The sequence below is a fragment of the Actinia tenebrosa genome, unplaced genomic scaffold, assembly GCF_029948245.1.
Source record: "Actinia tenebrosa isolate PJP-AT-01 unplaced genomic scaffold, QUT_ActTen_1.0 PGA_scaffold13__45_contigs__length_12533684, whole genome shotgun sequence".
Lineage (NCBI taxonomy): Eukaryota > Metazoa > Cnidaria > Anthozoa > Actiniaria > Actiniidae > Actinia > Actinia tenebrosa.
In genome coordinates, this window is record NW_028292573.1 from 5,778,982 (window position 1) to 5,806,224 (window position 27,243).

A 27,243-nucleotide genomic window follows, 5' to 3' on the forward strand; every position below is an offset into this window, starting at 1 on the left:
AATGAAAATTCACTTCATATTTCAGCCAAAATGACAACTGTGGTTTGTGACCCAGTAAAAATCCCATTGTTACTTGAAAGATGTGACAAATGTCCGACACTAAAGAACATCGTTAAACTAAAGGGTGAAATCAAAGATGAGGATAGAGAAAAGGCTGAGAAATGCGGAATCAAGATCATTGAGTATGATGATTTAGAGGTTTGTTGAAAGACCTTCATTTTTGCATGCCTGGGATCCCTGTATTTTAATATCCAAAGGTAGCCCAATTGAATTGAAAGAAGTAGAATAAACATGGCGCAGACGCGATCACGCCCAGCTCACAGCACTGCCAGACAAATCAAATTTCAAAAGAAAAAGAATTGGCCAATTAAAATTCTAGAAAACATCACGGTCACGGCACTACATGCACGCTTATTGCACAGAGCTTTTCACAGTTATGCGAAAACTGCTCTAAGCACAAGAGAGAACCAACAAACTCTCTTGCTTGATGGCAGGTCAAGGAATCAAACCCAACAACCAACAAAGTAGTGTGATGCCGAGCTTTAGCTGCAGGTATATATACTGTTGTATCCTTCCCTAATGATGGTGATGACAATTATCATTATTACAAGTTGTTTTATAATAACTTTATTTCCAAACAAATAATAATGGAAAAAAAGTTGCAAAAAGGGTGCTGCCAGGGAAGAACTGAATCCTCATATACGGCAGCCCTGACTAAAGCAAAACATTTTCAAAAGTAAGGTTAACTTATTTAATTTATTTTAATCTCGGCAGAAAATGGGCAAAGAAAACAAACATGAGAAGAAGGTAAGGGATTATTTACACAGTTATATTTAAAGAGGAATTTCAAATATGCTTAAAGAGGCAAGAAAATGTTTGTAATTTTGCTGTTCTATTTATGCTTTTAGCTTCCTGGAGCTAAGGACCTAGCAGTTGTTTGTTATACAAGTGGAACTACAGGTTAGAATTTTTTAATGTATCTACCAAGTGTTGTCTACTGAAAAACTACAAACGATTAACTAAAGTGTGTTACATTCCATTCCAGACCTCTTGTTATTTCCTTGAGTATCATTGCTTCATTTATCAGCGGCAAAAAAATCCTGTGGCCCTCATTCCATTCCATTCCAGACCTCTTGTTATTCCCTTGAGTATCATTACTTCATTTATCAGTGGCAAAAAATCCTGTGGCCCTCATTCCATGATCAAATTGGAATAGGTGGACATAATGTTCATAAGCATTCAATCATAGGAGATATTCACGATAGGGCTAACCTCAATATCTCCATTCGCACTCACTGATGCGAATAGAATTAGTGTTTTTCAGTGTTTTTTTAAGCATTGCCATTGTAATGTAAATTTGCACAATCATTTTAACAATACAATACGATACAATACAATATATTTTATTGCTCACTATTACATTTGGGACACGACATTTTCTAAAATCAATTATGTTTACAGTTTTGATTCAATAATTACGATTGGAAAAAAGACGAGCCCGGGGGCTAAAATAGCTGTTAAGTTTTCTAGTTAGCCCCCAGGATAACAATAGGTTCTGGTCACTTTGCGTTATTGGATTGTCCATAATCAACCAAAACAAATGTTGTCATTGTATGTGCACCTTTAGAAGTTGATTAGAAAGATGAATAAAGTAAATTAATTCATTAAGTTTTATTGGTTTTTCTCGTCAGGAAATCCAAAAGGTGCTATGATATCACATGGTAACATAATATCCATGTTGTCAGGACTGGTGATATTGATTCAAAAGGTATGGATAATATTTATTGTTATTATATAATTACTGACATTATAAATAAACATCATCATCAATGTGATCAACATCATAACCTTCATCATTTATCATAATTACCATCATTATCATCATTACCATCGTCATCATCATTAATGTCATCATCATCACTCTCAATATCATCAACATCATTATAATTATTATCATCAACATCATCACCACCACTACCAACAGTTTGTGTGGCCATGCCAAATGTGCTCAATTGTTGTCATCATCATCATCATCATCACCATCATCTCTTTCAGTATCATAGACACCATTATTATTATTATAATCAACATCATCACCACCACCACCACCACCACCAACAGTTTGTGTTGCCATGCCAAATGTGCTCAATTGTCATCATCATCATCACCACCATCATCACCACCATCATCACCACCATCATCATCACCATCATCTCAGTATCATCAACACCATTATAATTATTATCATCAACATCATCACCACCACCACCACCACCATTTTGTGTTGCCATGCCAAATGTGCTCAATTGTCGTCATCATCATCACTATCATCTCTCAGTATCATCAACACCATTATAATTATTATCATCACCATCATCATCATCACCACCACCACCAACATTTTGTGTTGCCATGCCAAATCTGCTCAATTGTCGTCATTATCATCACCATCATCATCATCACCATCATCTCTCAGTATCATCACCATTATTATTATTATTATTATTATCATTAACATTATCATCACCATCATCATCACCACCACCCCCATGCCAAACGTGCTTACAAGTCTTGTCATTTTCATTATTTTGTCTTTCTTCAGTGCGGCATCCAGGTAGACAATAATGATGTGCATATATCTTACCTTCCCTTGGCTCACATGTATGAGAGACTTGCACAGGTGGGTGGCAAAGATGTATCTTACGAAGGCTTAAACTTTCCTTCATTTAAGGAATGGATCATAAGTAGCGTGCATCCATCGAGTTATGGATGCACGCGGGAGGTTGCTAAGCACGAAGAAAAGCGTAAGAGTTGCACGACGCGAAGCGGAGTGCAACTCTAGCTTTTTTGAGTGCTTAAGCAACCTCCCAAGTGCATCCATAACTCGATGGACGCACAGCTACTTATGATCCATTGCTTTTATAATATAGTCAAGTCAACAAACAAGAAATAAATACAAATTATAGACTGTATTTGTTGATCATGCCCTAAATTCTCCTTACGCACCTTGAGTGAATGAAAAGCACAAAGGCGCCAAAAACAGAAAAACAGTCGTTTTGAAAATGGCAGCTTTACACTGAAGACAGTTATGACTACAATAATGGCAAAAATTTAGCTTACAAGTGAATCAAAGATGTCCAAAACTACGGAGAAAGTGATTTTCAACTGTAAGAAGTACATTTCAAATGTTGACATATCTTAGTACAGTAATGCCCGAGAAAATCAGTGAAAAACAAAGTGGCTGTCTTTGTTGTTGTTGACGATGTTCAAGTTTGTTATCGTACAATGACTTAGCAATGGAAATAATCTCGTACACGGATCAAAACTAACTGACTGAACTGGATTAATTTTCTCTGGGTAGTACGCTTTGTCGGCTTTCCCTCCCATGTAGAGCTTCAGAAAGTACTTCACTGCAGTTGTGAAGCTGCGAAGTAGATGGTGAGCAAGATATTTATAGTTAATTACTTTGGAAATACTTTTGTTGAATAAATACACGATAACAATATTTTTGTATTTATTTAATCATTGCTTAAAATCCTTTGAATGTAGACACCGACCGATCGATTTGTGGTTTGCTTTGTCTTTTTGGAGTGACGCTCTGACACAATCTTGTCCAGCTCACTGTTTGAAAGTGATGCAAATCTTGACGTATTATTACTAGGCTGATCAAATGACAACTCTATACTAAATGTCGGAGATTGATGAGTATTTTCGCTAGTTTTTTTCAATCATTTTCAGTTATCTTTTCTAGATAAATTGTCAGCAAAAAGATACAAAAAATTTTTTTTTTCGCCGAAGCTAAAAAAGCTGACGTGAGCGTGCAACCCATGGGCAAATGGTTCATGCTTTTCAACCAATCAGATCGCGCGGATTTACTTGACTATATTATAATCTTTGTTAGTTCTTTGTTCTGTTCCTAAAAGAAATTCCATTTTATCGAACCCTGAAAACAACCTCTAAGCTGATCTTAGTCAGGGCATGCTAACTTACAGATCAAACCCTGAAACAACCTCTGGGCTGATCTAAGTCAGGTTATGCCTAACTCACAGATTGAACCTTGAAACAACCTCTTGGCGGATCTAGTCAGGGAATGGCTAACTCACAGATCAAACCCTTAAACAACCCCAGGGTTGATCTTAAGTGAGGGCAAGGATAATTCACAGATCGAATTAGAATTTAGCTTGGTAGGTTTTACAGAGGGAGGGAACCTGGAGAACCAAAAGAAAACCCCTCAAATCAAGCAAAGGAAAGGATTAAAAAACTCTACTCATATGGATGCTAGGTCCAGGAATCAAACTAATAACCCTATAGGCAAGAAGCCTAGTAAGGGAACTATAGCTATTTTTCCCAGCTAGTTCATGCTAATTAAGTTTGATTATTGGTGGTCAATATGTAGACTGCAAGAATTTCCTCTATTTCCCTTGGTCACTGTCCATCTCCCCCAAGGACTTTTGACTCATAACCAATCTTCCTCGGCCAATCAACACGGACAGACAGACAGACAGTGACCAAGGAAATTAGAGGGACTGCTCGCAGTCTAGTTAATATGTAAAACACTAACGTTTGTTTTTCACTCATAGCTTTTGTGCTTCATGTTTGGTGGAAGAGTCGGTTTCTTTGGTGGTAACATCAGAAAAATCATGGAAGACTTACAGGAATTAAAGTAAGATATAGTGATATGTGTATATATTCCAGCGAGGTCGGAAATTAATTTTTCTGAATTTAATTCCAAGGGTCTTTCGCCCGGAATAACCTCGTTCCCAAGCACCATAACTTATCTATATTTCTATATCTTCATGTATTTCATAAGTGCTACGCGGTCCACATATTCTCATCTTTGATATATATATAATGATAGCTTTTATTCGTAAAACCACAGGGACCCCAATTGATGTGAAAATTAAGATTAGAATTTAAAAAAATGAACACAAAAATATTAACTGCATTTTTTCTTGTTTTGTTTTGTTTTGTTTTTTTCAGTTCGTCTGTATTATTATAACACACTTCATTGGCTTAAGATATATAAAATGTTGTAAAAAAAATATTTCAAATTATATATTCTCTTACACTTTTATCATGATTGGGCTCCATGTGGTAAAGCAATATTCTTTAAAAGGAAATAAATACAAAGAGAACTGAGTCTAAAATCTAGTAAATTTTCCTTGCAGGCCAACTCTTTTTGTTTCAGTTCCAAGGGTTTTGAACAGGGTTTATGATAAGGTGAGTAGTAAGTTTTCTTCCACTGTCTTCATTCAACTCGAGGGAATCGAGGCTTGTGTAGGGGTAGTGCACTCACCCTGTAGCAGTAGTGACTTGCCTCTCATCTCTGGGGTCCCTGGTTCAATTTCTGGACTTGGCATCTCATGTTAGTAGAGTGTATTAGGCTACTTCCCTATTTCTAAGGGTTTTTTCTGGGTTATCTGGTTTTCCTAAATTCCAGTTTGATTTGTGAGAGACTAGAGGCAAGGCAAATGCAATATTTCTACACAACCATCCTTGATTTTGAATGGAAGAGATAACTAGCTAAAAACTAGTGTGAGCTGCGTAGGTGTTTCTAATGAAACAGTAATGATGAAAAGGTAAATTATACACCGTGAAAAGATGAAAGTAAGTTTTTTCATCTTTTCACGATGTATAATTTACCTTTTCATCATTATTGATTTTGAATGTTTAACGTATGTTAAATAGAATGTGACTGTTGATCTATGTTGTTATAGGTAATCAAGGAAGTGTCTGGAAGCACCGTCAAGAAATTTATTTTCAACACTGCTCTGAGCTTCAAGAAAGCTGAGCTGGAAAGGTACAAAGAAAAAATTTACAATATTTCTGTTTTTACTGGTAGTCAAGTGAACAAATGAAACCGAATAAATTTATCCAAAAATTTTGATTGGTTAATCTTAAACATTCTAGCCTGCATAGTGGTGCTTTGGGGAGGGGGGAGGGGAGCTGTAAGCAGTGGTCTCTTGGTTCCTACTTACGAACTTACTTTCATTCCAGGAATATTATCAGAAGAAACAGCATATGGGATTATCTTGTGTTTAAAAAAATACAGGTAATTAAGCTTGAAACATTTCCATTTTTGCCTATGATCTATTATTTCCCAACCATTACATCCTATCCATTTCTATCCTATCCAACCAATCATCCCATTCATTCATCCGCCATCTTTTAAGGTGTTTTTGTTTGTTCATAAATATATATTTTTATACTTTTTTACTAGAATTCTCTGGGAGGAAGAGTGCGTTTTGTCATTTCTGGTTCTGCACCATTACGAGATGACGTCATGGTATTCTTGAGATGTGCATTGGGATGCATTGTAAGTTTGTTTTCCACTGTCATACGTATTGTACTAGTAAATAGGCTTCTATCAATAGACATCAATTCCAGTAATAGCTGCGTTTTTAATGGCTTGTAGATCTTAAAGGTTGTTTTGATCTCTTGTTTTCTGGTTTCATGTCGTAGAAATAGACAAATACAATAGTTTGAAGACTTATTTTGACATGTTTTGACTTAACATCTGCTCAGTCAGCTGCTTGTTTGCACCCTAGTCAACTCAAAAAAGTCATGTGATTGACATTAAGCAATTAATGGGATAGAATTATTACTCATGCTAGCCAATCATAGTAAATCCATAAATTTTCCTTATGTTACGAGGATAACCTCTGGTCCTCACTCCACGATCGAATTGCGATTTAGAGGTTGGTTTTAGTGTAAGGGGAGAAAAACTGTAGAGCCGAGTGGAAAAACCCTCGAAACCCATAAAGAGAACAAAAACAAAAAACAAAAAACTCACATGCGATAGCTAGAGTGAGGTCCTTCTAAACTTTCCTAGAGTATACTGATAGTTATTCTAACAGGCATTTTTTACCTGATATAGGTACTTGAAGGCTATGGACAGACAGAAACCACAGCAGCTTCAACCATTCAGCTTGTTGGAGACAACACATTTGGTAAGAAATTAGGCATTACTGTCCAGTACCTACACTATACTTACACTACAAATAGCTTGTAAAAGATGTTTCTTCTTTCTTTTCTGGCATGTTTTTGCTTATGGAATAAATAAAATAATTAGAAATAATAAATAATAATAATAATTAATAGAAAAATATATTAAAATAATAATAATAAACCTCTCCACACATAACTCTGAATTCATTCTTGTTTTCTGTTTGTATGTCAGGCCATGTGGGACCTCCAATGCCATGTAACAAAATCAAGTTAGTAGACGTCCCAGAAATGAACTACTTTGCTAAAGATGGGAAAGGAGAGGTAAGCACATTCCCATTCATTGGGCTTCCTCTATACTTTTGGACAAGAGACTATGGACAAGAGCTACTTATGGGTAGCATGGGTGGCATTCGCGGCTAACGCGTCGTCTGTCACCACTGTGAGTCCAACGGGTCGGATCGCTGGTTCGAGCCCTGCATTCGTCACATGTGAATTGAGTTTGTTTGATGTGTTGTTCTCTCCTATGCTACGAGGGTTTTCTCCGGGTTCTCCGGTTTCCTCCATTCGTAAAAATCAACATGTGAGCTGAGCGTTGCTTGCATAGAATATTGAATGTAGTGGTGGTGCGTGTGTGCGAAAAGTGTCCCCAATTAGAGCGGAAGCGCTAGAACGACTAGACACTTAAATATAAGTGATTTATTTATTTATTTATTTTATTTAGCCACGGGGCTTCCATATAGTCAAGTCTAATGTCATTGTTTTCTTGTTATACAGATTTGTTTCTATGGTTACAACGTGTTTCAAGGATATCTTCACGAGCCTGAGAAGACGAAGGAAGCTGTTGATGAAGATGGATGGCTTCATTCAGGAGATGTTGGCGAATGGACCGAGGTTTGTGATTTTTTATAACACTATAATTTTGGGTAACCAAAAATTAAGAAAGCTCCAAATCAAGAGAGACCTAAAAAACTCTACTCACAATGTAATGTCTGTGCCTATGCCTTTTTGAGGGAGAAAAACTGGAGAGCCTGTAGAAAAACTCTCCTGAAAGGTAGAGAGCAACACATCAAACAAATTATTTTCACGTGGTGTCTGCAGGAATCAGTTGTGAAGCTCAGAAAATTACAACAGATTTACAATAAAATTGTGTATTTTATATTTGTTTATTTATTTATATTTTATTATATTAGTATTATATATTTATATAAATTGTATATTCTTTTCAGAATGGAACTCTTAAAATTATTGACAGGAAGAAGCATATTTTCAAGCTTTCTCAGGTACGAGGATCTGACAGTTTCCTCTAGTAGTCTGGTGTGTGTTTTAGGATTATAATACGTCGGAAAACATTGAAAATGTCTGTAAATAATACTCACTCCTTATTGAGTATTTAAACGTTGACCAATCAAAAACTATTTAGATCTTGTTCATTTATGATTTGTCAAACATTTTATCCTTTTATCCAATCAAAAACTATTACAGCTTGTTAATGAAATCAGAATAATCTTCACTCTTGATTGGTGATTCGATGACCAATCAGAAACTATTACGAAATCAGAATAATTTTTACTCTTGATTGGTGATTCGATGACCAATCAGAAACTATTACGAAATCAGAATAATCTTCACTCTTGATTGGTGATTCGATGACCAATCAGGAACTATTACGAAATCACAATAATCTTCACTCTTGATTGGTGATTCGATGACCAATCAGAAACTATTACGAAATCACAATAATCTTTACTCTTGATTGGTGATTCGATGACCAATCAGAGACAATTACAATCACATTCATAATGATGGTTGTGTTTTTTATAGGGTGAATACATCGCTCCTGAGAAGATCGAGGCTGTGTATATGCAGTGTCCATTGGTGAACCAGGTGTTTGTTTATGGTAACAGCCACGAGGTACGTGACCTTATATCTGTTTCGCAAATGTTATTTTCGAACTTGTCGCTGTTGTCTTCATGAACCTTGAAGCTTTGGTGTGGCATTTCAGGGGCGTGCGCGTGGATTTTGACGCGAAAAACTTCCCGCCAAATCTACAGGAGTTCAAGAGTACTTAACCATTAGATAACTCAATCTCACCAATGAGGCCAAAAAAGCATGTTTTCCCATAAGGAATCATTGACTGCTAATGACTAGTGGTTACTGGTTGGGACTGTGTTGGTGTGTTGAATACAACAAGTGAATAAGAATGACTAGTGGTTACTAGTTGGGACTGTGTTGGTGTGTTGAGTACGATAAGTGAATAAGAATGACTAGTGGTTACTAGTTGGGACTGTGTTGGTGTGTTGAATACAACAAGTGAATAAGAATGACTAGTGGTTACTAGTTGGGACTGTGTTGGTGTGTTGTATACAACAAGTGAATAAGAATGACTAGTGGTTACTAGTTGGGACTGTGTTGGTGTGTTGAATACAACAAGTCAATAAGAATGACTAGTGGTTACTAGTTGGGACTGTGTTGGTGTGTTGAATTCAACAAGTGAATAAGAATGACTAGTGGTTACAAGTGAGGACTGCGTTGGTGTTTTGAATAAGATGGAAACTTAAACACGAAGAAAAAAAGTGTGTAACTAAACTGACGTTTTTGAAAATAAATCATTTGTTTCGTTATTTACTTGATTTGTTTCGCAGTCCTGTATTGTATGCTTAGTGGTACCCGATGAAGCTCAAATCAAAAAATGGGCTGCAAAGAATGGATGTGATGGAGATGTAGAAAACCTCTGCAAGAATGAGGTGGGTACGATTGCTGGTATTCAGTCAATTGATACAAGCTAGTCCTTGAATCTCATTTCCTACTTCAAATAGGCCTTTTCTGAGTTCGATAAACAGGATGCAATGTGGTCTAATTAGGTACAAAGACCATATAAGGCATGGTGAACAAAAGATGTTTGTACCCAAGCTAGACCATAATGCACTGCGTTCGCAGAAAAAGGTCTTTGATGAACACTCCTCACGAGACGGGCGTTAAATGACGTTAAGTTATTTAATATATGGTGTTTTCCTCATGAATTATTAATGAGTTTGACAACCATAGTTAATACGCTTTAATACGCTTTAATACGTCCTATAGTTACTAGTTCATGCAGCCATTTATGTCAATGTCACTTTGTCGTACGATTTTGTCAGAGTGCTAGCTATTGACGTTATTCCGGCCAATCTTTAATTTTTTTTCTTTTTTCACATCACAGAAAGTTCGTACTGCCATATTTAATGAGATGATTGCAATGGGAAAGAAAGAGAAACTATACTCATTCCAACAGGTAAAATTTGTTCAATCCCCCTTCACGCGCTTGTTTAGATTTCTTTCTTCTTTGAGTATCCATAACTTTGGATACTCTGATGAAGAGAGAAATTATTACGTTCATCGTTTGTTGTTACGTGTCATTCTCTTGAGAAAAAGATTCTTTGTTTGAGTTATATTCATGTTGTATCCATGTTGAGTGGTATCCATGTCTTCTCATGCGCAACCGTTTGATTAAGGAAATAATACTCCAGGGAATGACACGGTCTCAAATGTGAAACATTACGCCCAAGGTATATAGGTCTATTTTGTTGAGCAATAACTGAATAGTGGTTTGCAATAGCATTGAAAGATAATATTACAGCAGGCGAATGTTTTATGCAACTTGTGTAACGATAAATAACGTATGCCTGATAAAATATCACTGACTGTCATAACACTCGTTGCGAGACAAGTTGCAGGATGGGTACTACACCAGCCAATGTCTCGAAATAGTTGCCGCAAGCGTTAAACCAGAACACGAACTTCCATTTCTTGCAACGCCCCGGATTGCGGCAATGTTGTAACAAGATTGTAAGATAAGTATTTGAGATGTTATACCAGGCAAATTCTTCTGCAACTTGTCTTGGCATTGAAATCGCAAGACAAGTTGCGAGGAAGATTGCCTAGTTTAATTGTCTTAATTCGTTCTCTATACATTTTTGTTTTATCAGGTCAAAGCAATTTATCTTCACCCCGATCCCTTCTCGGTAGATAATGGCCTCCTTACACCAACCTTGAAGTTCAAGCGTCCAGATATAACAAAACACTTCAAGGACACCTTTGAAGAGATGTACAGAAAACTACAGGATTAGTGTGCTTTAAGCCGCTGATATATACTGAGCTATTCAAAAAAAATGTTGGTGAAGGATTTGTTGCATTTTGCATACCAACCCCGAAATGCTTTATAGGCGATGTGAATGCAAACAGTGAAAGGTCCAAACAATATACTTAATATGGTATTTTCACAAATTTTTTCCGAATAAATGAATATACGAAAATTTAAGTTACTTTGTAAAAAAGTATCCAAACAATATACTTAATATGATATTTCCACAATTTTTTTCCCGAATAAATAAATGTATGAAAACTTAAGTTACGTGGCAAAAAAGTATCTAATAGAGGGAACATTACTCTACACTGCACGTTTTTCCGGCAAAGTTTTATATCTGCAGGCATTATTTACTTATGCTGCACGATACTTTTCAAGCTTGTAAGCATGCAACCAAAACCTTCACCAATCTTTTTTTTTAAATAGCTGTATCGTTTGTCTGTTGGACAGTTTTTGTAACCACTAAATATTATAACTAAAAGTATATGATTGTTCGAAAATGGTTCACCTAAGAATAAAACATCTGAAGAAATTCTTAAAAATAACTTATAATTAGATGGGGAAAAGCTTGTAGCTATCTTGAAGATATATATCGGGTTTATTGTTGTTGTTTGTTTTTTTTTTTTTTTTTTTTTTGCATGATCATGTGCTCGCGGCCATGTTAAATATAATCCCCTTACTCAGGAATTATCCACACGTAAAACCATGCCAGGAAATTGTGCAGCTGTTTTTAATAAAGGGAATTTATTTCCCCGAAGAACATGGCGAGAAATGATCAAGTGATCTGTTACCGAGTTATGGCGATTTAAACAGAGTAACTCATAGGGATGCGCACACTAACGATTCAGAAAAGAACGGACATTTACCGGGAAAAACCGGAAATTCCGATTGGGAAAACGAATGGTATGTGTCGTTGCCATCGGAAAGTTCCGGAAAAACAGTCTTCCGATTGAAGTAATCAAATTTTCCCGCTCTTTTCGATCCTTTTGGTAGAAGCGTGTGTAGGAAGCTATCATTAGCGAATGAATTTCCAACCTGTTGGATTGGTTTAAATTATAAGCACCCTAGGTAACGTTAAAGTTAACCCAGAAAGACAACTTTTTTTCTCGTTTACTGGACATTAATATAAATCTAAGACATATTTTAAAGAAAAATAAAAGATATATACTCAAGTTTGACAATAAATGAGATTGTTGTGAAACTGTTTTAATTAGTTTACATTTCTCGAAAATTTCGCATGAGGAAATAAAAAAGAAAAACAATTGTGTTGGGAGATGGCAATATTAATGGTCTTATCTCACCGTTGTGAAGCGAAAAGTTGGCCAAAATGTCACAGAAATGTCAGGATTTTTGACAGTTACGAAACGTTATCAATTGATTCGTACAATGCATCGATTTGTTTCCGGAAGAGTTTCACTAGGGGTGGTCGTTTCTTTTTAAGGGTTGGAGTCAGCAAGTTGTTCTCTATGGAGAAAGGCTCATCGTGTAGATATATTCCCTTTATCTGTTAATGAAAAAATAAGAAGTAAACCAAGTTATTATATAATTTTAAAGCCTTCAAATGTTATCGATACCCTGAAACAACCTCTGGGCTGATCTAAGTCAGGGCATGACTAACTCACAGCTTATTGAACCCTGAAACAACCTCTGGGCTGATCTAAGTCAGGGTATGGCTAACTCACAGATCGAACCCTGAAACAACTCATTGGGCTGATCTAAGTCAGGGCAAGTTAACACACAGATGCATAAATTGAAATTTATCGTGTTGGATTTTGCCCGTTTTTGTTTTGTTTGTTTGTTTGTTTTATTTTTTATTTTGTTTGGTTTTGCGAAGGGAGGAGAACTCAGAAGAAAAACTTCTAAAAAGGGAGGAACGCATGTAAAGCCGCTCAGGCATCGGAAAACAAGACCCCAGAGGTGATTCACGAGTACACTATACCGCTACCCATCCCTACACTCGGCACAAGAAAATTCTTTTACGAACCTGCTCAAGTGAATTCAGGTTGCATTCCTTTCCAATATCTGTAACGCTTTTAAAAACCGCATCTAGGACCCTCTACCAAGAGGAGAAAATAAACCATGGTTAACTTCATTCTATAGAAGAGGGCCACAAGTTTGTTAGCATTTTTATACTATTACGTGCCACCCTCGTTAAATAAAATATTTATTTTTATTATTTATTATCATAAGAAAAAAATGATTAGAGTATGGTAAAAAAAATTTGTCAGAAGTGGGATTCGAACCCACGCCTCCATTCGGAGACCAGAACGCCCGCTCCCAAGCATCTTGGGAAGGTATGACCTTGAGTCTGGCGCCTTAGACCGCTCGGCCATCCTGACACTTGATGCAAAAGATCTTGTTTAAAATAAAAAGGTATAACTAGCTAAAAACTAGTGTGAGCTGCGTCGGTGTTTCTAATGAAACAGTAATGATGAAAAGGTAAATTATAGACCGTGAAAAGATGAAAAAACTTACTGACGTTTCGGACGCTAGTCCTTCGTCGGAGTAAAAGAGGAAGGACTAGCGTCCGAAACGTCAGTAAGTTTTTTCATCTTTTCACGGTCTATAATTTACCTTTTCATCATTACTAGTTTAAAATAGAGAATTTTGGACGACTGAAAATTCTGGGAATGATTAGAACATTTCAAAAAGGTTAAAAACTATAACCGCTTTCATTTTTTGTTTTGTTTTTGCCTTGCGTATGTGTAGCTTCGTCATTCCCCGTTTTTATTACTAATAAAGATATTGTAAAGATTAAGAGATAAAAAGATAAAGATAAAGAGATAAAGTATGGTAAAAATATGTGTCAGAAGTGGGATTCGAACCCACGCCTTCATTTGGAGACCAGAACGCCCGCTCCCAAGCATCTTGGGAAGGTATGACCTTGAGTCTGGCGCCTTAGACCGCTCGGCCATCCTGACACTTATTAAAAGTTTTGCTCGATAATAGTAAATTAACGGTATCTGTTTTCTAGACTGAAAATTCTGGGAATGATTAGAACATTTCAACAAGGTTACGAAATATATGCAGTTTCATTTTTGTTGTTTTGTTTTGCGTATGTGTAGCTTCGCCATTCCCCGTTTTTATTACTAATAAAAATATTGTAAAAATAGTTTTTTTTTGGTAAAGTATGGTAAAAAATATGTGTCAGAAGTGGGATTCGAACCCACGCCTTCATTTGGAGACCAGAACGCCCGCTCCCAAGCAACTTGGGAAGGAATAACCTTGAGTCTGGCGCCTTAGACCACTCGGCCATCCTGACACTCGTTTGAAACATGTGAAATGCACTGTTGTTATCCGAGTATGTGACCTATCTCTCTACATATCACGTGACGGCTGAATTCTCACCTTATTTTTACAAAGTTCCCTAAACCTTCCCATGATGCCTTGCTTTCGAGCCCAAGCTTCTAGCACCTCTTCATCAGGTACACCTATAGCCACTAAATAGGACTATAACGATTCATATTAATTTAGATATTATTCAATGAACTACCTTGTTATATCATGAATGATGAAGCAATTAAAATGTACTAAGACGCAGTCCCTTTATCAAATTTCATTTGCACAAATTAGTTGAAAATTTTATGACGTCATTTGTTTGGCTGGGAACCAGTACCCCTCGGTAGTCACTTCCTCCCCCTTTGCCAGGAAAAGTGGTCAAATTTGCTGGACTTTGTTTCTCACCCGTAATGAATCTCCATGGACGAAGACTTGTGCCAGGAATGGGCTCCTCATGTAGATGTTTTCTATTTTAACTGGTGCGATATATTCACCCTGTCAAGCAAAGGAGGTTTAGTTATACGTTAAGGCCTTCAGATAGTATCCTTACATTAAATTAAGGAACAACATTCTGCGCATGCTCGCTAGTGTGCATAAGAATGTCTAAGATTTTAATCTCGTTCACAGAGCCCTTATTTCGTTGAGCATGCGCAGTAAGAAATAACTCTGGGAACGACATCGTCTGAGATTTTCAATGTATGAATGGTAGCCTTTGAACTAGGCTCTCTCTCCGGAGATTGGGGAGAGGGGGAGGAAAGGGGATTGAGGAGAGGAGAGGAGCTTAGTTCACAGAGTAATAAATGTTATCACCAATGCTGCATGCACAATACTATCAGTGTCATATTCATGGTCTAACAGAAATTGCATATAGAGAGGCTTAGCACTGTTACGTGACAGCAGCCAACGACAGGCCTGCGAGGTAGAAACAATTTAATCTGGCTTGATTTGCACATTTGTTCATATTCACATGCGAATTTGCGCCATATAAGTATTAAATTATTATAATTATTTACATGAAAAAGAATTTTCCCAGGGGACAAGATTCTATTGTCGTGCCTCCTGAAATGGTTGCTATCAAATGCCAGCGTAATGGTCAAAGCCTCTGTATGTTACTAAGGAGAAGTTCATCTAATATGCCGAGGGGGGATGAAGATTTCTCCTTAAAAACCTTATTTTTCACGGTCCCCCCTACCTGTGGACTTAACTTAATTTTTAAGCCCCCCCAAACAATTCATGAGCTTTTTCAAATTGAAATTAAGAGACCCCACTCCCCCTGGTATGAATGGCAAAATTTTAGAGACCCCTTCCATTTCCCAAAAAATGACGGTGCCCAACCCACATATCTTCAATTCCCCCACCTCCACCCCCTCCTACAAATCAGTTTTTATCATAGCACGTGAAGGTAATTATAAATTCAAACCTGGGACAGCTTGAGAATGTTTTTCTTTCGGTCGATGATTTTTAAAGTACCACTCTGGAAAATCAAAAGGAGGAATAATAATTTCTTAATACCAAATATGGTTATTCAACAATACGAAATAAGGATGGCGACTACTACCTAATAAGGCAATGGGTTTAATTCCAATTGAATTTATAGGGGTATACCAAATAAGGTCATCCACCTATACCAAACGAGGTCATTAAAAAAATATAGACTTCAATAAGGTCATTGAAGGTTACCAAATAATGTCATTGAAGGATACCAAATGTCATTGAAGGATACCAAATAAGGTCATCGAAGGATACCAAATAAGGTCATCGAAGGATACCAAATAATGTCATTGAAGGATACCAAATAATGTCATTGAAGGATACCAAATAAGGTCATCGAAGGATACCAAATAAGGTCATCGAAGGATACCAAATAATATCATTGAAGGATATCAAATAAAGTAATTAAAATACAAAATACGGCGATTGGAGGATATAAAATGAGGTCATGGACCAGAGATATACCAAATAAGGTTATAGGAATATAAAATAAAGTCAGGATTGGACCAAACAATAGTTTATCTAACCTCAGTCCATTCCCCAATGTCACCTGTCTTGAGCCAGCCATCTTCATCAAGTACTTCAGCGGTTTTCTCAGGATTATTCAAGTATCCCTTGAATACGTTTCTTCCCTTCAAACAAATCTAGATTTCGAAGCAGAAAAAAATATTAAAATTTAGCCCTTAATTTTCCTAGTCTCACCCGCAGCCGTCGTTAGTGGAGTCCATCACCTGACTAAACCCAAGAGGCTCAAGGTAATGATGGCTTACCTCCCCCTGATTGTCCTTAGCATAGTAATCCATTTCTGGTACGTCAATCAACTTGACATGGTTCACTGGGTTTGGAGCACCAACATGACCTGTAATAGACATATATAGAGATTACATCAAACAATAGAGAATCAGGGATGGTATACATAGGTCGTTACGTTAGTGCACTCGCCTCTCACACCTCTCACACCGGCTCTCTCCCTTGATTCTAGGGATTTTTTCTAGTTTCTCCGGAATTTCTAGTTCCATCCACAACGTCAAATAACAAGCTAAATTCGAATTCAATGAGTGAGTTAGCCATGCCCTGACTTAGATTAGCCCAAAGGTTGTTTCAGGGTTTGATCTGTGAGTTAGCCGTGCCCTGACTTAGATCAGCCCAGGGGTTGTTTCAGGGTTCGATAAAATTGAATACGAAGCTTTAAACCCTCTGAAATGCCAACTTGACATATGCATCCGTTACTAGAATAGATAGATCGATATGACAATAAGAGGTTGTCTCAGTCATTTAGTAAAAGTAATAGGACAAGGAGAATGGCCTACCACTTGAAAAATCATCCAATAACTGTAGCACCGATGATGCAGTTGCCTCCGTCTGACCATAGCCTTCTTGCACCTGACATATCAGATATAGAATAAAGTAGATTTGGTTAGAAGTAATCGCTGAAAGGTACATGGCACGGCCACGGAGAGGTATTTCACAGCGCGGAATCAAGGGTGTTGTTGCGGTAGCTCATTCGCCTCTCACCTCAAGGGTCTCAGGTTTGATTCCTGGACTCGGCGTCCAAGTAAGTAGAGTTTGTTAGGTCTCTCCTTTGATTCGAGGGTTTTTCGGGTTCTCTGGTTTTCTTTTCTTCCTCCGTCAAAAAAGATACAAAATAAAAGTTTCTAGATGTATATTTCACAGTCTTTACTCACGTGACATCCCATGACGCATCGCAAGAATGTAGTGACCTTGGAAGATAGTGGAGCAGAACCGGAAATGATCAGCCAAACCCTACCCCCCAGGAGATCCTGTGTTGATTACGGAGAATAAATATTATATAATAATATCACCATTATATTATAGGAATAGAATAGGAAATAAATAAACAGGTCAACAAATCGCGCGGTCCAAGTGATGGACCTTGGGGAAATCCCATGTTACTTGTATTTCCGAATGCTAGTGACAAATCCCGGTCCAAGTGATAAATCTTGGAAAAGTCCCAATCAATTGAGTGCATAAACGAAAATAAATATTATTTCCGCACTATAAGAATTGGTAAATTGCATCTAATTAGTCACCTGGATTTTCTTAAAGACCAGAAGATCCCATATAGTATCCTTTCTGAGTACCATCCTGAAAAGAACCCAAAAAACATAAGGGTGATTAATGTCATGGTTGTCCTTTATCGACCAACAAAGGACGATAGTTAGGACTACCCGTGGGGAATGTACAGAACCACCTTTACCTTTCAAGATCTTTCTTCTTCGCCATCATGGCTTTCTCAAACAACCAGCTCTTTACTTTGCTCTTATTGATTTCGTTGATCACCTGAAACCGATTGATATTGCACTTGAGTCATCGTCTTCTGTATGAGTTTTTGCTAATGCCTATGATGTATCATTTAGGTACCGACTTTTCTATATGTATGTACTCTAAGGGGCTTACAGCCATGAGAGTTGGTTACTATGAGGTGTAAAGACTAAGGGTGGTCACTGCCTGGGTTTCTTTACGTCCTCATTTGTTCTTTTACGTCCCTCCAATATTGGTTAGTAATGATGAAGTGTGGAGAGATGGGACCACCATTTAAAGTGGTCATCCGATCCACTTAAAAGTATAATTATGATTTGTAGGGAATAACCAGGATCTACATACCTTATCATGAATACGGTTGAGAAGACGAGGAACAGCGGGAAAAACAGTCGGTCTGAAGGTAAAAATGTAGATGTTTTTTAATGGATGAATACTCCAAAAATATCAAAGATAATCGAAATATTTAAGAAAAGACGACTTCCAATAGATATTTTTAGCTTTGGTGTAACGTTTTCCCATTTCAGACCCCGTGTCATTCCCTAGAGTATCATTTCTTTATTTAACGGTTGCGGATAAGAAGACACATGAATATACGACTCAAACAAAGAATCTTATTCTCAAGAGAACGACGCGTGATCTGAAATGGAAAAACATTACGCCCAAGATAAAGATGTCTTTTACAATGTACACACTTGAGTTCTTTAAGATCATCGAGGAGGCGCTTTGGATCACCGCTGAAGAACCCTATGCGACCTCCGCTCATCATCAAGATCACCTATAAAAAGATGTATTGAAAGTATATTAACCTTTTGTTAAGAAAAAATATCAAGTGTCAAAAGTGTCAATAACAAAAATGAAATAAAAAACCAGATAAAGTATAATGATAACGAGAATGTTTTTCACTGCACGGCATCCTAACTGTGTTGTACAGTGCCATGTCGTGTATTGTCTCATTATATCCTTATTGGATAATCATAATGTTGTACAATGTGCTTGGCTCATGTTTAAGCGTTCATTCCTTGCAGTATAGTAATTTTAACACAAATCCTGACTCATAAAAGCCATTATCAACACTGCGCCCAGTGCGACTCTTGCGCTTCCTTCGTGCCTTCCAACCTCCCGTGCGACCAAAATCTTGGAGAAGGCAAGCTGATCAATGCCCAATCCTTAAAAGAGGGTAGCACGAAATAGCTACAAATCTCCTAAACTCGTGGCCCTCCATAAAGTATGGGCCTTCCCAGTCAATCAGAAGGTGATCTAGTTTTAAAATGATAATATATATATAGAATGTCAGTGGATCGGTATTTGTTGTACCTGGTTCATTCGTTCATACATGTGGGCAAGGGGCATGAAGGATAACAACACATCATCTTTGGTCACCTCCTTGTCGAACTGTAAGAATTAAAAATATATAAAAATACATTTAATTGAAGATCTTGTTCCTCCCTCTCTTCCTTCCTCCCTTCCGTCCTCTTCCTTCCTTTTTCTGTCCCCTTTCATCCTCCCTCTCTTCCTTCCTCCCTTCCATCCTCTTCCTTCCTTTTTCTGTTCCCTTTCATCCTCCCTCTCTTCCTTCCTCCCTTCTATTTTCTCTCTCTTCCTTTAGCTCCCTCCTCACTTCCTTTTTTCTTCCATTCCTCTCTCCATTTATTTCTTTTTTCTTTCCTTTCCGCCTTCTTTCCTTCCCACCTCAGTTTCCGTCTCTCCTTCCATCCAGCAATTAATGTCTTGACCACGCAGGAATCAGTCAGGCTAAAGGAAGCTTTTTTTCTTACTTGTTTCAACAGAAATTTGAAGCCAGCTAAATCTGATATGACGTTATCATGAGTTAACATTGCTCCTTTTGGGGTTCCTGTGTTGAAAATAAAAACAAGTATAATGGGCCACGATGGACCGCCTTTCTTAAAAGTATCGTGGACGCGAGGCTAACATGGAAATATAAAAGAAATCACACTTTTTCTCGATGGAATTTGTGGTATTTCTTTTGTATTTCCATGTTAGCCTCGCATACCAAATAATTTTAAGAAGGGTGCATTAGTCTGGACCGAGTTGGTATTGCAATGCATTGTGGATCTTTTTGGGGGACATATTGCTAAGAAAGCGTGAATTATCCCCTTAACTTCCCATAATGCACTGCAATGTCAACTCGACCCAGTCTTTTACTAAACCTTTGAATAAGTTATAAATTACGAATAAGGAGCATGGTATATACTCGTTAGAGACTTACCCGTTGTTCCACTCGTGTAACATACAGTTAAAACATCGTCTGTTTTGGGTACCTACATCATCATGGAAAAGTCTAGTTCATAGTAGAGTGCAAACTATATATCCGTGAAATAGTACTAAAACTAATTAGTACGAAATAGCACCAATGAAACAATTGAAAACAAAAGAAATAGATGTGTTTAGTGCTATTTTGTGTTCGTGCTAAGGGACCAATCATTATTTAAGTCAGGGGGGGGGGGGGGGGGGGAGGGGGAGGGGAGGTTGAGGAGAAAATGTTTTTGATTCAAAAACTTTTCCAGGCCCTAACCTAATAGCACCCCCTAATAGTACCCCCCTTTAATCGTTTAAAAAATCCTCCTAATCCTCCTTTTGACCTTTCAAGGCCCCCATGTCCCATTAAAAAAAGGGCCCCCATTTTCACTCTAATGGTCGTCTTGTATCAAAGCCTCACATGAATGTATTCACAAATCAAGTTAGCCACCTAAAAAACGTCTACACAGCTGAGATCAACAAGGATTATGCGTAGATACATTTGACACATTTCAACCGCGCGCTTTATAACTATCGATGGTTTTGAGATATCATTCACGAGATATTCATGCTGCGCGCTGCACTGCACTCACGATGACCAGTGGTTACTAGTTATGACTGAGGGTGCCGAAAAAAGTAATTGATGGCAAAGTCGTACTTACATTACGTTCCAGAGGAGTAGTTTTCCCTATGTCCTGTTCATTTCACAAGACAAAATAAAGAAATTACGGTCACTGATAGTTATGCCAACAGGTGAAGAAGTCGCGCGGTCCAAGTGATAAACCTTGGGGGAATCCCGTGTTACTTGTATTTCCAAATCCCAGTGGCCTATCCCAGTCCAAGGGATGAACCTTGGAGAAATCCCATTCAATTTATTGTGCTCATAGAAAAATATAAATCTCACTTCCTGTTTAACCCATCCAGGGTCCTCTGCGTTCAAAATTGAGCAAAACGATCACGTGAAATCCCTCAGGACGAATCGATGACTAACGATCAATAACCATTAATCAATAACCAATAATCATGTAAAATATAATCAATGAACAAATTAAGAGGCAAAACCTGGAGTTGTTTAAAAGCAATCAACTTGATGTTCCATTTCTCCGCTAAGGATTTTTCATGCTGCGTGATGTCACTTCCTATTTTTACGATCCTTCGAACAACGCTGATTTCATCCCTAGAACGAAGAACGAATTCCACTTTGGACTCGTGGCAAATGACTGTCTGAAGGTTGGCTAGAATAAAGAAATCGATCTAGATAAGGTGACTGTACAACTGAGTAATAATAATAATAATAACAATAATAATAATAATAACAATAGTGATAATATATACGCTATATACTGAATAAGAAAGATGACAGACTTTATACTGATAATAATAACAAGAGAGTGAAATAACCTTCTTTGATGATGTGACGACACGCATCGGGGCCATGTGTTGCAAACAGAGGAACACTGATCATAGAGAACATCTGACAACCTAAATCCGTCAAAACCCACTAAAACAAAGCAAAGCAATAACACATTACAGAGGTTTTGCACTTGCCAACGCTCATACTACAGCTTGGGCTGCCTGTTGTTATATGACAGAACTTATAAAATCCCTTTCCACTTGGGATTGAATTATTTCTCATGTAAAACGATTGTATTGTTCCTGGCATCTAACATGGCTGCCGTCACGTGATTTTGCAAAACCACTATAGAGTGCTAACCGTATATCCGAGAAATAGCTAGTCCTTACTTGTTAGTACAAAATAGCACCAATGTATGAAACAATTGATAGCGCTATTTAGTTTTTGTACTATTTCATCGATACATGGTTTATAATAGCGTAGAGCTACTCATACAGCTGAGAGAGACTTTATCATACCTCAACACAGTTTGGTGCATATATTCCTATGTAAGTATTCTGTGAGGGTTGACAGCCAATGCTAACAAGACCACATCCCACATGGTACGCCCGGCTGTGAACCTTAAAAGAGAAGTAAAATTTCATATTCTACTCAGACCTTGGTTTCATCGTCCACGTTACTACAAAATACAGTACGTACCTCGTTGTAAGTAAGCCATTCATATTTGTGCAAAAGTGGATGTCGTTCACCTAAGCATGGATCGCCACCTGTAAACGACAATATTATTAACACCGATCTAACTTGCCTTGCTTCGTTACTATAGTAACACATGGTTGCCATAGTTACCTGATAGCCGTACACCTCGTAAGAACCCATTGTAGACTGTATCGACGTCGTCATAGAAACGAGCTATTATTTGGTCTGTGAGAGCGCTGCGTCTTGCACCTCCAGAATCCTGAATTTTGGGAAGAATTTGTGCAGTTGTTTTATAGAATTAGATCACCTTTAAGAACTTAGCATTTTATTGAACTCCGAAACAACTTCTGGGCTGATCTAATAGGCTGTTAACAGTTAACTGGCAATTGGCCTAAAAATTGGTAGTTCACTTAGTTAGTATTGTCAGCGCTTGTAAAATTATTAACACACGATTGGCATAAAAAATACTTGTCAAGTAAAATAGGGACTTTAAGATTTGCAAAATCTACGACGGCGACGTCAACCGGAAGTGATAATAATTTCTCTTTGGGGTTCTGTTCATTGGAGATTTCATTCCAAACATTGTCAGTGAAGTCCACTCATCCACAGGAAGACAGATTTTGAAGGCTCGAAACCCCAAAGTGAAGTTATTTACACTTCGTCCGGTAGACGTCGCCCTCGCAGATTTTGCAAATCTCCTCTAATAACAACAATGGAGACGAAGTAGGAATCACGATGGAAAATAAACGATCCAAAATTAATTAATTTTAGTAATTGATCGAAAGTACAAAAATACTGTATATTCAACAATGTTTTTCTTTATCAGAACTCTAGTATTTTAAAAATCAATTATTGTATTTTCTAAGAATATTTATAAGAGAAGGAATTGAGAGATAGACTGTGATGAAAAAATAGCACCACATGGCCGAGAAGGTCGAGTTTGTTTGTCACAAATGAATATGTATGAAATGAAACAAAATCAAGTTATTGAATGAATGAAATAATAATATGTAATTTACATATCAAAGAAAAGTTATTGTTTTTTAGATCTAGAAATTATGATATTTAAGCTTGTTTGGGAATTCATTCGAGTTGTCTTGACTTGGCTAGCTTAGCTTGTTTGCAAAATTTGAGAATGAATTTATTTAAGAATTTAAGAACTGATTTTATTTGACCGGTGAAACAAAGTCGTATATTTAGTGACTAGCAGTCAAAGTACTATCAAAAGAAAACGGTTCTTTCACGAGCGAAGTTATAAAATCACTCTAAACAAGCTCAAAAAGCTATAATTTTTTACGTCCTTATTGGTGAAAAAAATTGTAAACAAAGAACAACGTATTTGAAGTACTTTACCTTAACTTCTACGGACTGTTCACTTAGGTTACAACGCGGACGTTTCCTTTGTTTATAATCGCCTGTATAACCAAGCTTTTTACTCCAATACAGGTAAGCAAAGAAGAGTGCTAATATTGTAGCTATTGTAGTTATCAAAACTAGTGTATCGAATCCGGTCAAGCTAACGATGTCCATATTTAGTTCATCTCATGTTTTCAACTATGATATGAAGACAGGAAAAGTATATGCATGGATTTGAATATTTATTTATTTTTAAAACTAATAAATATTCAAATATATGTACATACTATTACTAGAAATATTTGTCTCTGACTTACAATTATTTTAAAACAATTTCACAAACGATTTACATTACAAATGAACAGAAAGATCTCCTAGCAACATTGTTTTCCGAAATTACGATTACTAATTACGATCTTCTGTGTTCATGGGACCGATACAAGTAAGCAAAGCCGAGTGTTATTTTACCATTATCGTTAAAGTGCCACACACGAATTTTGATGTCTCAGCAGTTTCAACGACCGTCAATCAAAGAACTGAAAGTAAAAAACTGAAAGTTTTTTTAATAGAAATTTTGAATTTGACGTCATACCGGTCGTATAGAGGATTTTCACGGAGAGCTATTTTTGCGGACAGAAGCCTTGGAATATGTTTGCATGATAATAGAATTTATTCTTCAAATGAGAAAATTTCTTTTATTTTGCCCTCAAACATGGCTGCCATGACGTCAGTTTATTGAAATTTGCCACAAACATAATACAATTAAATACACAAGATACAATGCTAAGGGCGGCCGGAGAAGAAAACAGGGCGATAGCCCCAATTGAAATTCAACTCCTTACGTTAATTAAGAAAATATAAAATATGTCTGTTTAAGGCCCAGGTAAAACGCCGCACCCCACATGAGCCGAACCCAAAGCGAAATGTACAGTCCCAAAAATAATACTTTTCGGTTCAACCTGCCGTGAAGCATGGTGCCTGACCCGGGCCTAAAACTTAAGAATACTTATATAAACAAACTTATAAACTATTACATGTCACAAGGGAAATATCTTTAATTAAGAAATGTTGTTGTTATTGATGTTACTGTTGTTGCTACTACTGCCGCTGCTGTTTTTGTCCATCAGTGGTTACAGTTATTGGAAATTCGCGATGGATGACTGTTTCTCATCTTCATTTTAGCTCATCTTCGGCACTACGATTTATGGTTTTATTCAGATCTACAGCGAAGGATGTTTGTGTACTCTCTCCTGAATGCAGTGTTCATTACTCCATATATCACGGGATTGATGGCAGAGCTGCTAAGTACTGCAAATGGTATTGCCATATTAGCCTGGCGAGGTAGAACATGGCCCAACCAAAAATTTGAAATCAATGTGACGATGACGACTGGAATCCATGTCGAGCAAAACCCAATCAAAACTGCGAACATGGTCCACGTGACCTTAATTTCTTGTACACTCGTGCCCAGGCTGCTTGGGTTGGAGGCAGGAGCGATGTTTCTCTTGTGTTCTCGGATTTTCTTGAAGACTTTGAAGTAGCAGTAGACGATGATGCCGATGGGCAACAACACGAAAATCGCACTGAGCGCATTTCCAACTGTCTTACTGAAGGTATTTTGCGTGTTGTAAACAATACCACATCTTATTTGAGTGGGAATGAAGTGGGCCATGGCAAAACTGTCTCCATTTGTTATACTTAAAGTCACTAGCGTAAAACTGATTACCCACACAAAACTTATCATCAAAAGAGATGTGATCTTGTTGAACACTTTCCTGTATTTCTGAGGCTTACAAACGCGAACAAATCGATTGATTGCCATTAACACTATCATATAGATGGAAACGTAGGCCAAAGCGGTTGTAAACACAGCTTGCATAGTGCATAGTTTTTGGTCAAAGGTAAAACGTTTTTTAATGGACCAAATTAGAGAAGGAGGTAGTCCTACTGCTGGAAACAGAACATCAGACGCAGCGAGCGAGAGTACAAAGTAGTTAGTGATGGTACGAAGACTGGGATTACGATAGATGGAGATTACTACCAGAAGATTTCCTCCAATGGCAATCAGTCCAATAAGTAGTACAATACTTGTCTCTACAGCGATGGTAGCTGGACTGCGGTTCATGAACTCAAGCAGTGCTGAGCTGGTTATTGTTTTATTCATCTAAAGTAATTAAAAAAAAAAAAGGATTTTGTATATGAAAGGCGGCAGTTAATTGTTTCTATCGCATCCATCCATCCACCTATCCATCCATCCATCCATCCACTTCAGAGGCAGGAGTGTGATTATATACATAACTATTTGGCTGTCGCAACACAGCGTGGAATAACTGACAACCGAGTAAGGCTATAGGTAAAAGACCAAAGATCGAATTAAATTTAAGAATTTGATTTTTTTGGAGGAAAGAAAATAGGAGAAAAACCTTCGAAGCAGAAAAGAGGACCAACAGCCAAACTCTATATATACCCAGCATTTCGAAAATAGGTTGTCATTACCTAAGGTGGTGATAGTTTGATTTTACTTTCTTAAGTCATCAGTTATTCTCGCAATGTAAAAAATCTACTATTTATCAGAGGTTTCTTTAGTTTAAATAAACTTGCTTCACGCACATCTTACCTTAGAGTCACCTCTCGCTTTTGCTTTTGCTCTTTTGTACTAGCTTAATTCGCCGTTTTTAAATCTCTGTTCACGTATATATTAGCTGGTTTAGTTCCTCTTCAGTCAACTTCAACTAGTGATGAAAACCGCCTTGAACTGAAACGAAAACAGGCCAACACCGAGCAGTATCAATAAAAAAAAAACATCTGTCATTCTTTTGATTTTGCTCTCAAGTTAAAGATGTCGACTCGTATGACAACAATTTCGTAAAGGCTTTGAAAATTCGTTTTAATTAATGGTATAATAACCCTGTATCATATATCTGATGTCATCGGTAATGTTAAAAAAGCCACCATTTAGATCTTGTGACCCCCAACTGAAAAAATAATTTAAAGTCATCTACAGCTCTTCATTTTATTTCTAACATTGGGATTTTATTAAAAACTTGCATAATGTTCGACTAGACAATGAGTGTTTATCATTCGAATTATTATATTCTTTCGTTTTGATTGACCGAGATAATAGCACCATACTTTAAAAAAAAAGGTAAACCATCGAGTTGATTTTTCATGGCTTGGCTGACGTCACTTCCGTCCGTACGTACGTACGTACGAACGTCCGTGTACACAACACAGGAATCCCGCTTGATTTCAAAGCAAAACTACTCACAAATGCGGCTCTCAAATGCACAGAAAAAATCGCTTTAGGACAAATTATAGACCAAAAACAATTAAAAGAAACTTTCATGTAGTCAAAGATGGATCAAGAAGTGTTCTTCAAGAATTCAGGTGTGTGTTTTTAGCAAACAATCGTATATATATATATCTTTTTTTTTTTTTTTTTTTTTTTTTGACAAGC

The 27,243-nt window shown here is 37.2% G+C and overlaps 3 protein-coding genes and 3 non-coding genes across 8 annotated transcripts in view; 1 reads left to right on the forward strand and 5 right to left on the reverse strand.

Annotated features, from left to right (window-relative positions):
• Window positions 1–12,272, forward strand: part of LOC116286490 (long-chain-fatty-acid--CoA ligase 1) — a 25,637-nt gene extending 13,365 nt beyond the window's left edge. For all 3 annotated transcript variants that reach the window (XM_031693017.2, XM_031693015.2, XM_031693016.2), the window contains 18 exons: window positions 26–198; window positions 775–807; window positions 909–960; window positions 1,692–1,768; window positions 2,603–2,680; window positions 4,581–4,663; window positions 5,169–5,220; window positions 5,718–5,800; window positions 5,998–6,052; window positions 6,221–6,316; window positions 6,878–6,950; window positions 7,181–7,269; window positions 7,723–7,839; window positions 8,175–8,228; window positions 8,770–8,859; window positions 9,591–9,692; window positions 10,148–10,219; window positions 10,914–12,272. In XM_031693017.2, the coding sequence (XP_031548877.2) occupies window positions 26–198; window positions 775–807; window positions 909–960; window positions 1,692–1,768; window positions 2,603–2,680; window positions 4,581–4,663; window positions 5,169–5,220; window positions 5,718–5,800; window positions 5,998–6,052; window positions 6,221–6,316; window positions 6,878–6,950; window positions 7,181–7,269; window positions 7,723–7,839; window positions 8,175–8,228; window positions 8,770–8,859; window positions 9,591–9,692; window positions 10,148–10,219; window positions 10,914–11,054 (1,520 nt within the window). In that variant the 3' untranslated portion in view covers window positions 11,055–12,272. The remainder of the gene's footprint in view (window positions 1–25; window positions 199–774; window positions 808–908; window positions 961–1,691; window positions 1,769–2,602; window positions 2,681–4,580; window positions 4,664–5,168; window positions 5,221–5,717; window positions 5,801–5,997; window positions 6,053–6,220; window positions 6,317–6,877; window positions 6,951–7,180; window positions 7,270–7,722; window positions 7,840–8,174; window positions 8,229–8,769; window positions 8,860–9,590; window positions 9,693–10,147; window positions 10,220–10,913) is intronic.
• Window positions 12,257–23,996, reverse strand: LOC116286487 (long-chain-fatty-acid--CoA ligase 1-like). Its single transcript, XM_031693010.1, has 23 exons — window positions 23,784–23,996; window positions 22,581–22,689; window positions 22,434–22,501; window positions 22,253–22,354; window positions 21,782–21,881; window positions 21,443–21,615; window positions 21,043–21,075; window positions 20,352–20,403; window positions 19,900–19,976; window positions 19,439–19,516; window positions 18,817–18,899; window positions 18,467–18,518; window positions 18,060–18,142; window positions 17,893–17,947; window positions 17,527–17,622; window positions 17,152–17,224; window positions 16,612–16,700; window positions 16,369–16,485; window positions 15,771–15,824; window positions 14,756–14,845; window positions 14,420–14,521; window positions 13,056–13,127; window positions 12,257–12,575 (listed from the first exon to the last, which is right to left on the reverse strand). The coding sequence occupies exons 1-23, from the start codon at window positions 23,958–23,960 to the stop codon at window positions 12,429–12,431; spliced, it is 2,082 nt and encodes a 693-aa protein (XP_031548870.1). The 5' UTR covers window positions 23,961–23,996; the 3' UTR covers window positions 12,257–12,428.
• Window positions 13,294–13,410, reverse strand: Trnal-caa (transfer RNA leucine (anticodon CAA)). The gene is made up of 2 exons: window positions 13,373–13,410; window positions 13,294–13,339 (listed from the first exon to the last, which is right to left on the reverse strand). It is a non-coding gene; the product is annotated as a tRNA-Leu (tRNA).
• Trnal-caa (transfer RNA leucine (anticodon CAA)) lies at window positions 13,876–13,992 on the reverse strand. Its single transcript has 2 exons — window positions 13,955–13,992; window positions 13,876–13,921 (listed from the first exon to the last, which is right to left on the reverse strand). It is a non-coding gene; the product is annotated as a tRNA-Leu (tRNA).
• Window positions 14,217–14,333, reverse strand: Trnal-caa (transfer RNA leucine (anticodon CAA)). Its single transcript has 2 exons — window positions 14,296–14,333; window positions 14,217–14,262 (listed from the first exon to the last, which is right to left on the reverse strand). It is a non-coding gene; the product is annotated as a tRNA-Leu (tRNA).
• Window positions 23,997–24,996: 1,000 nt separating the features above from the next.
• Window positions 24,997–25,950, reverse strand: LOC116286500 (histamine H2 receptor-like). Its single transcript, XM_031693028.1, has one exon. The coding sequence runs from the start codon at window positions 25,948–25,950 to the stop codon at window positions 24,997–24,999; it is 954 nt and encodes a 317-aa protein (XP_031548888.1).
• Window positions 25,951–27,243: the final 1,293 nt, after the last annotated feature.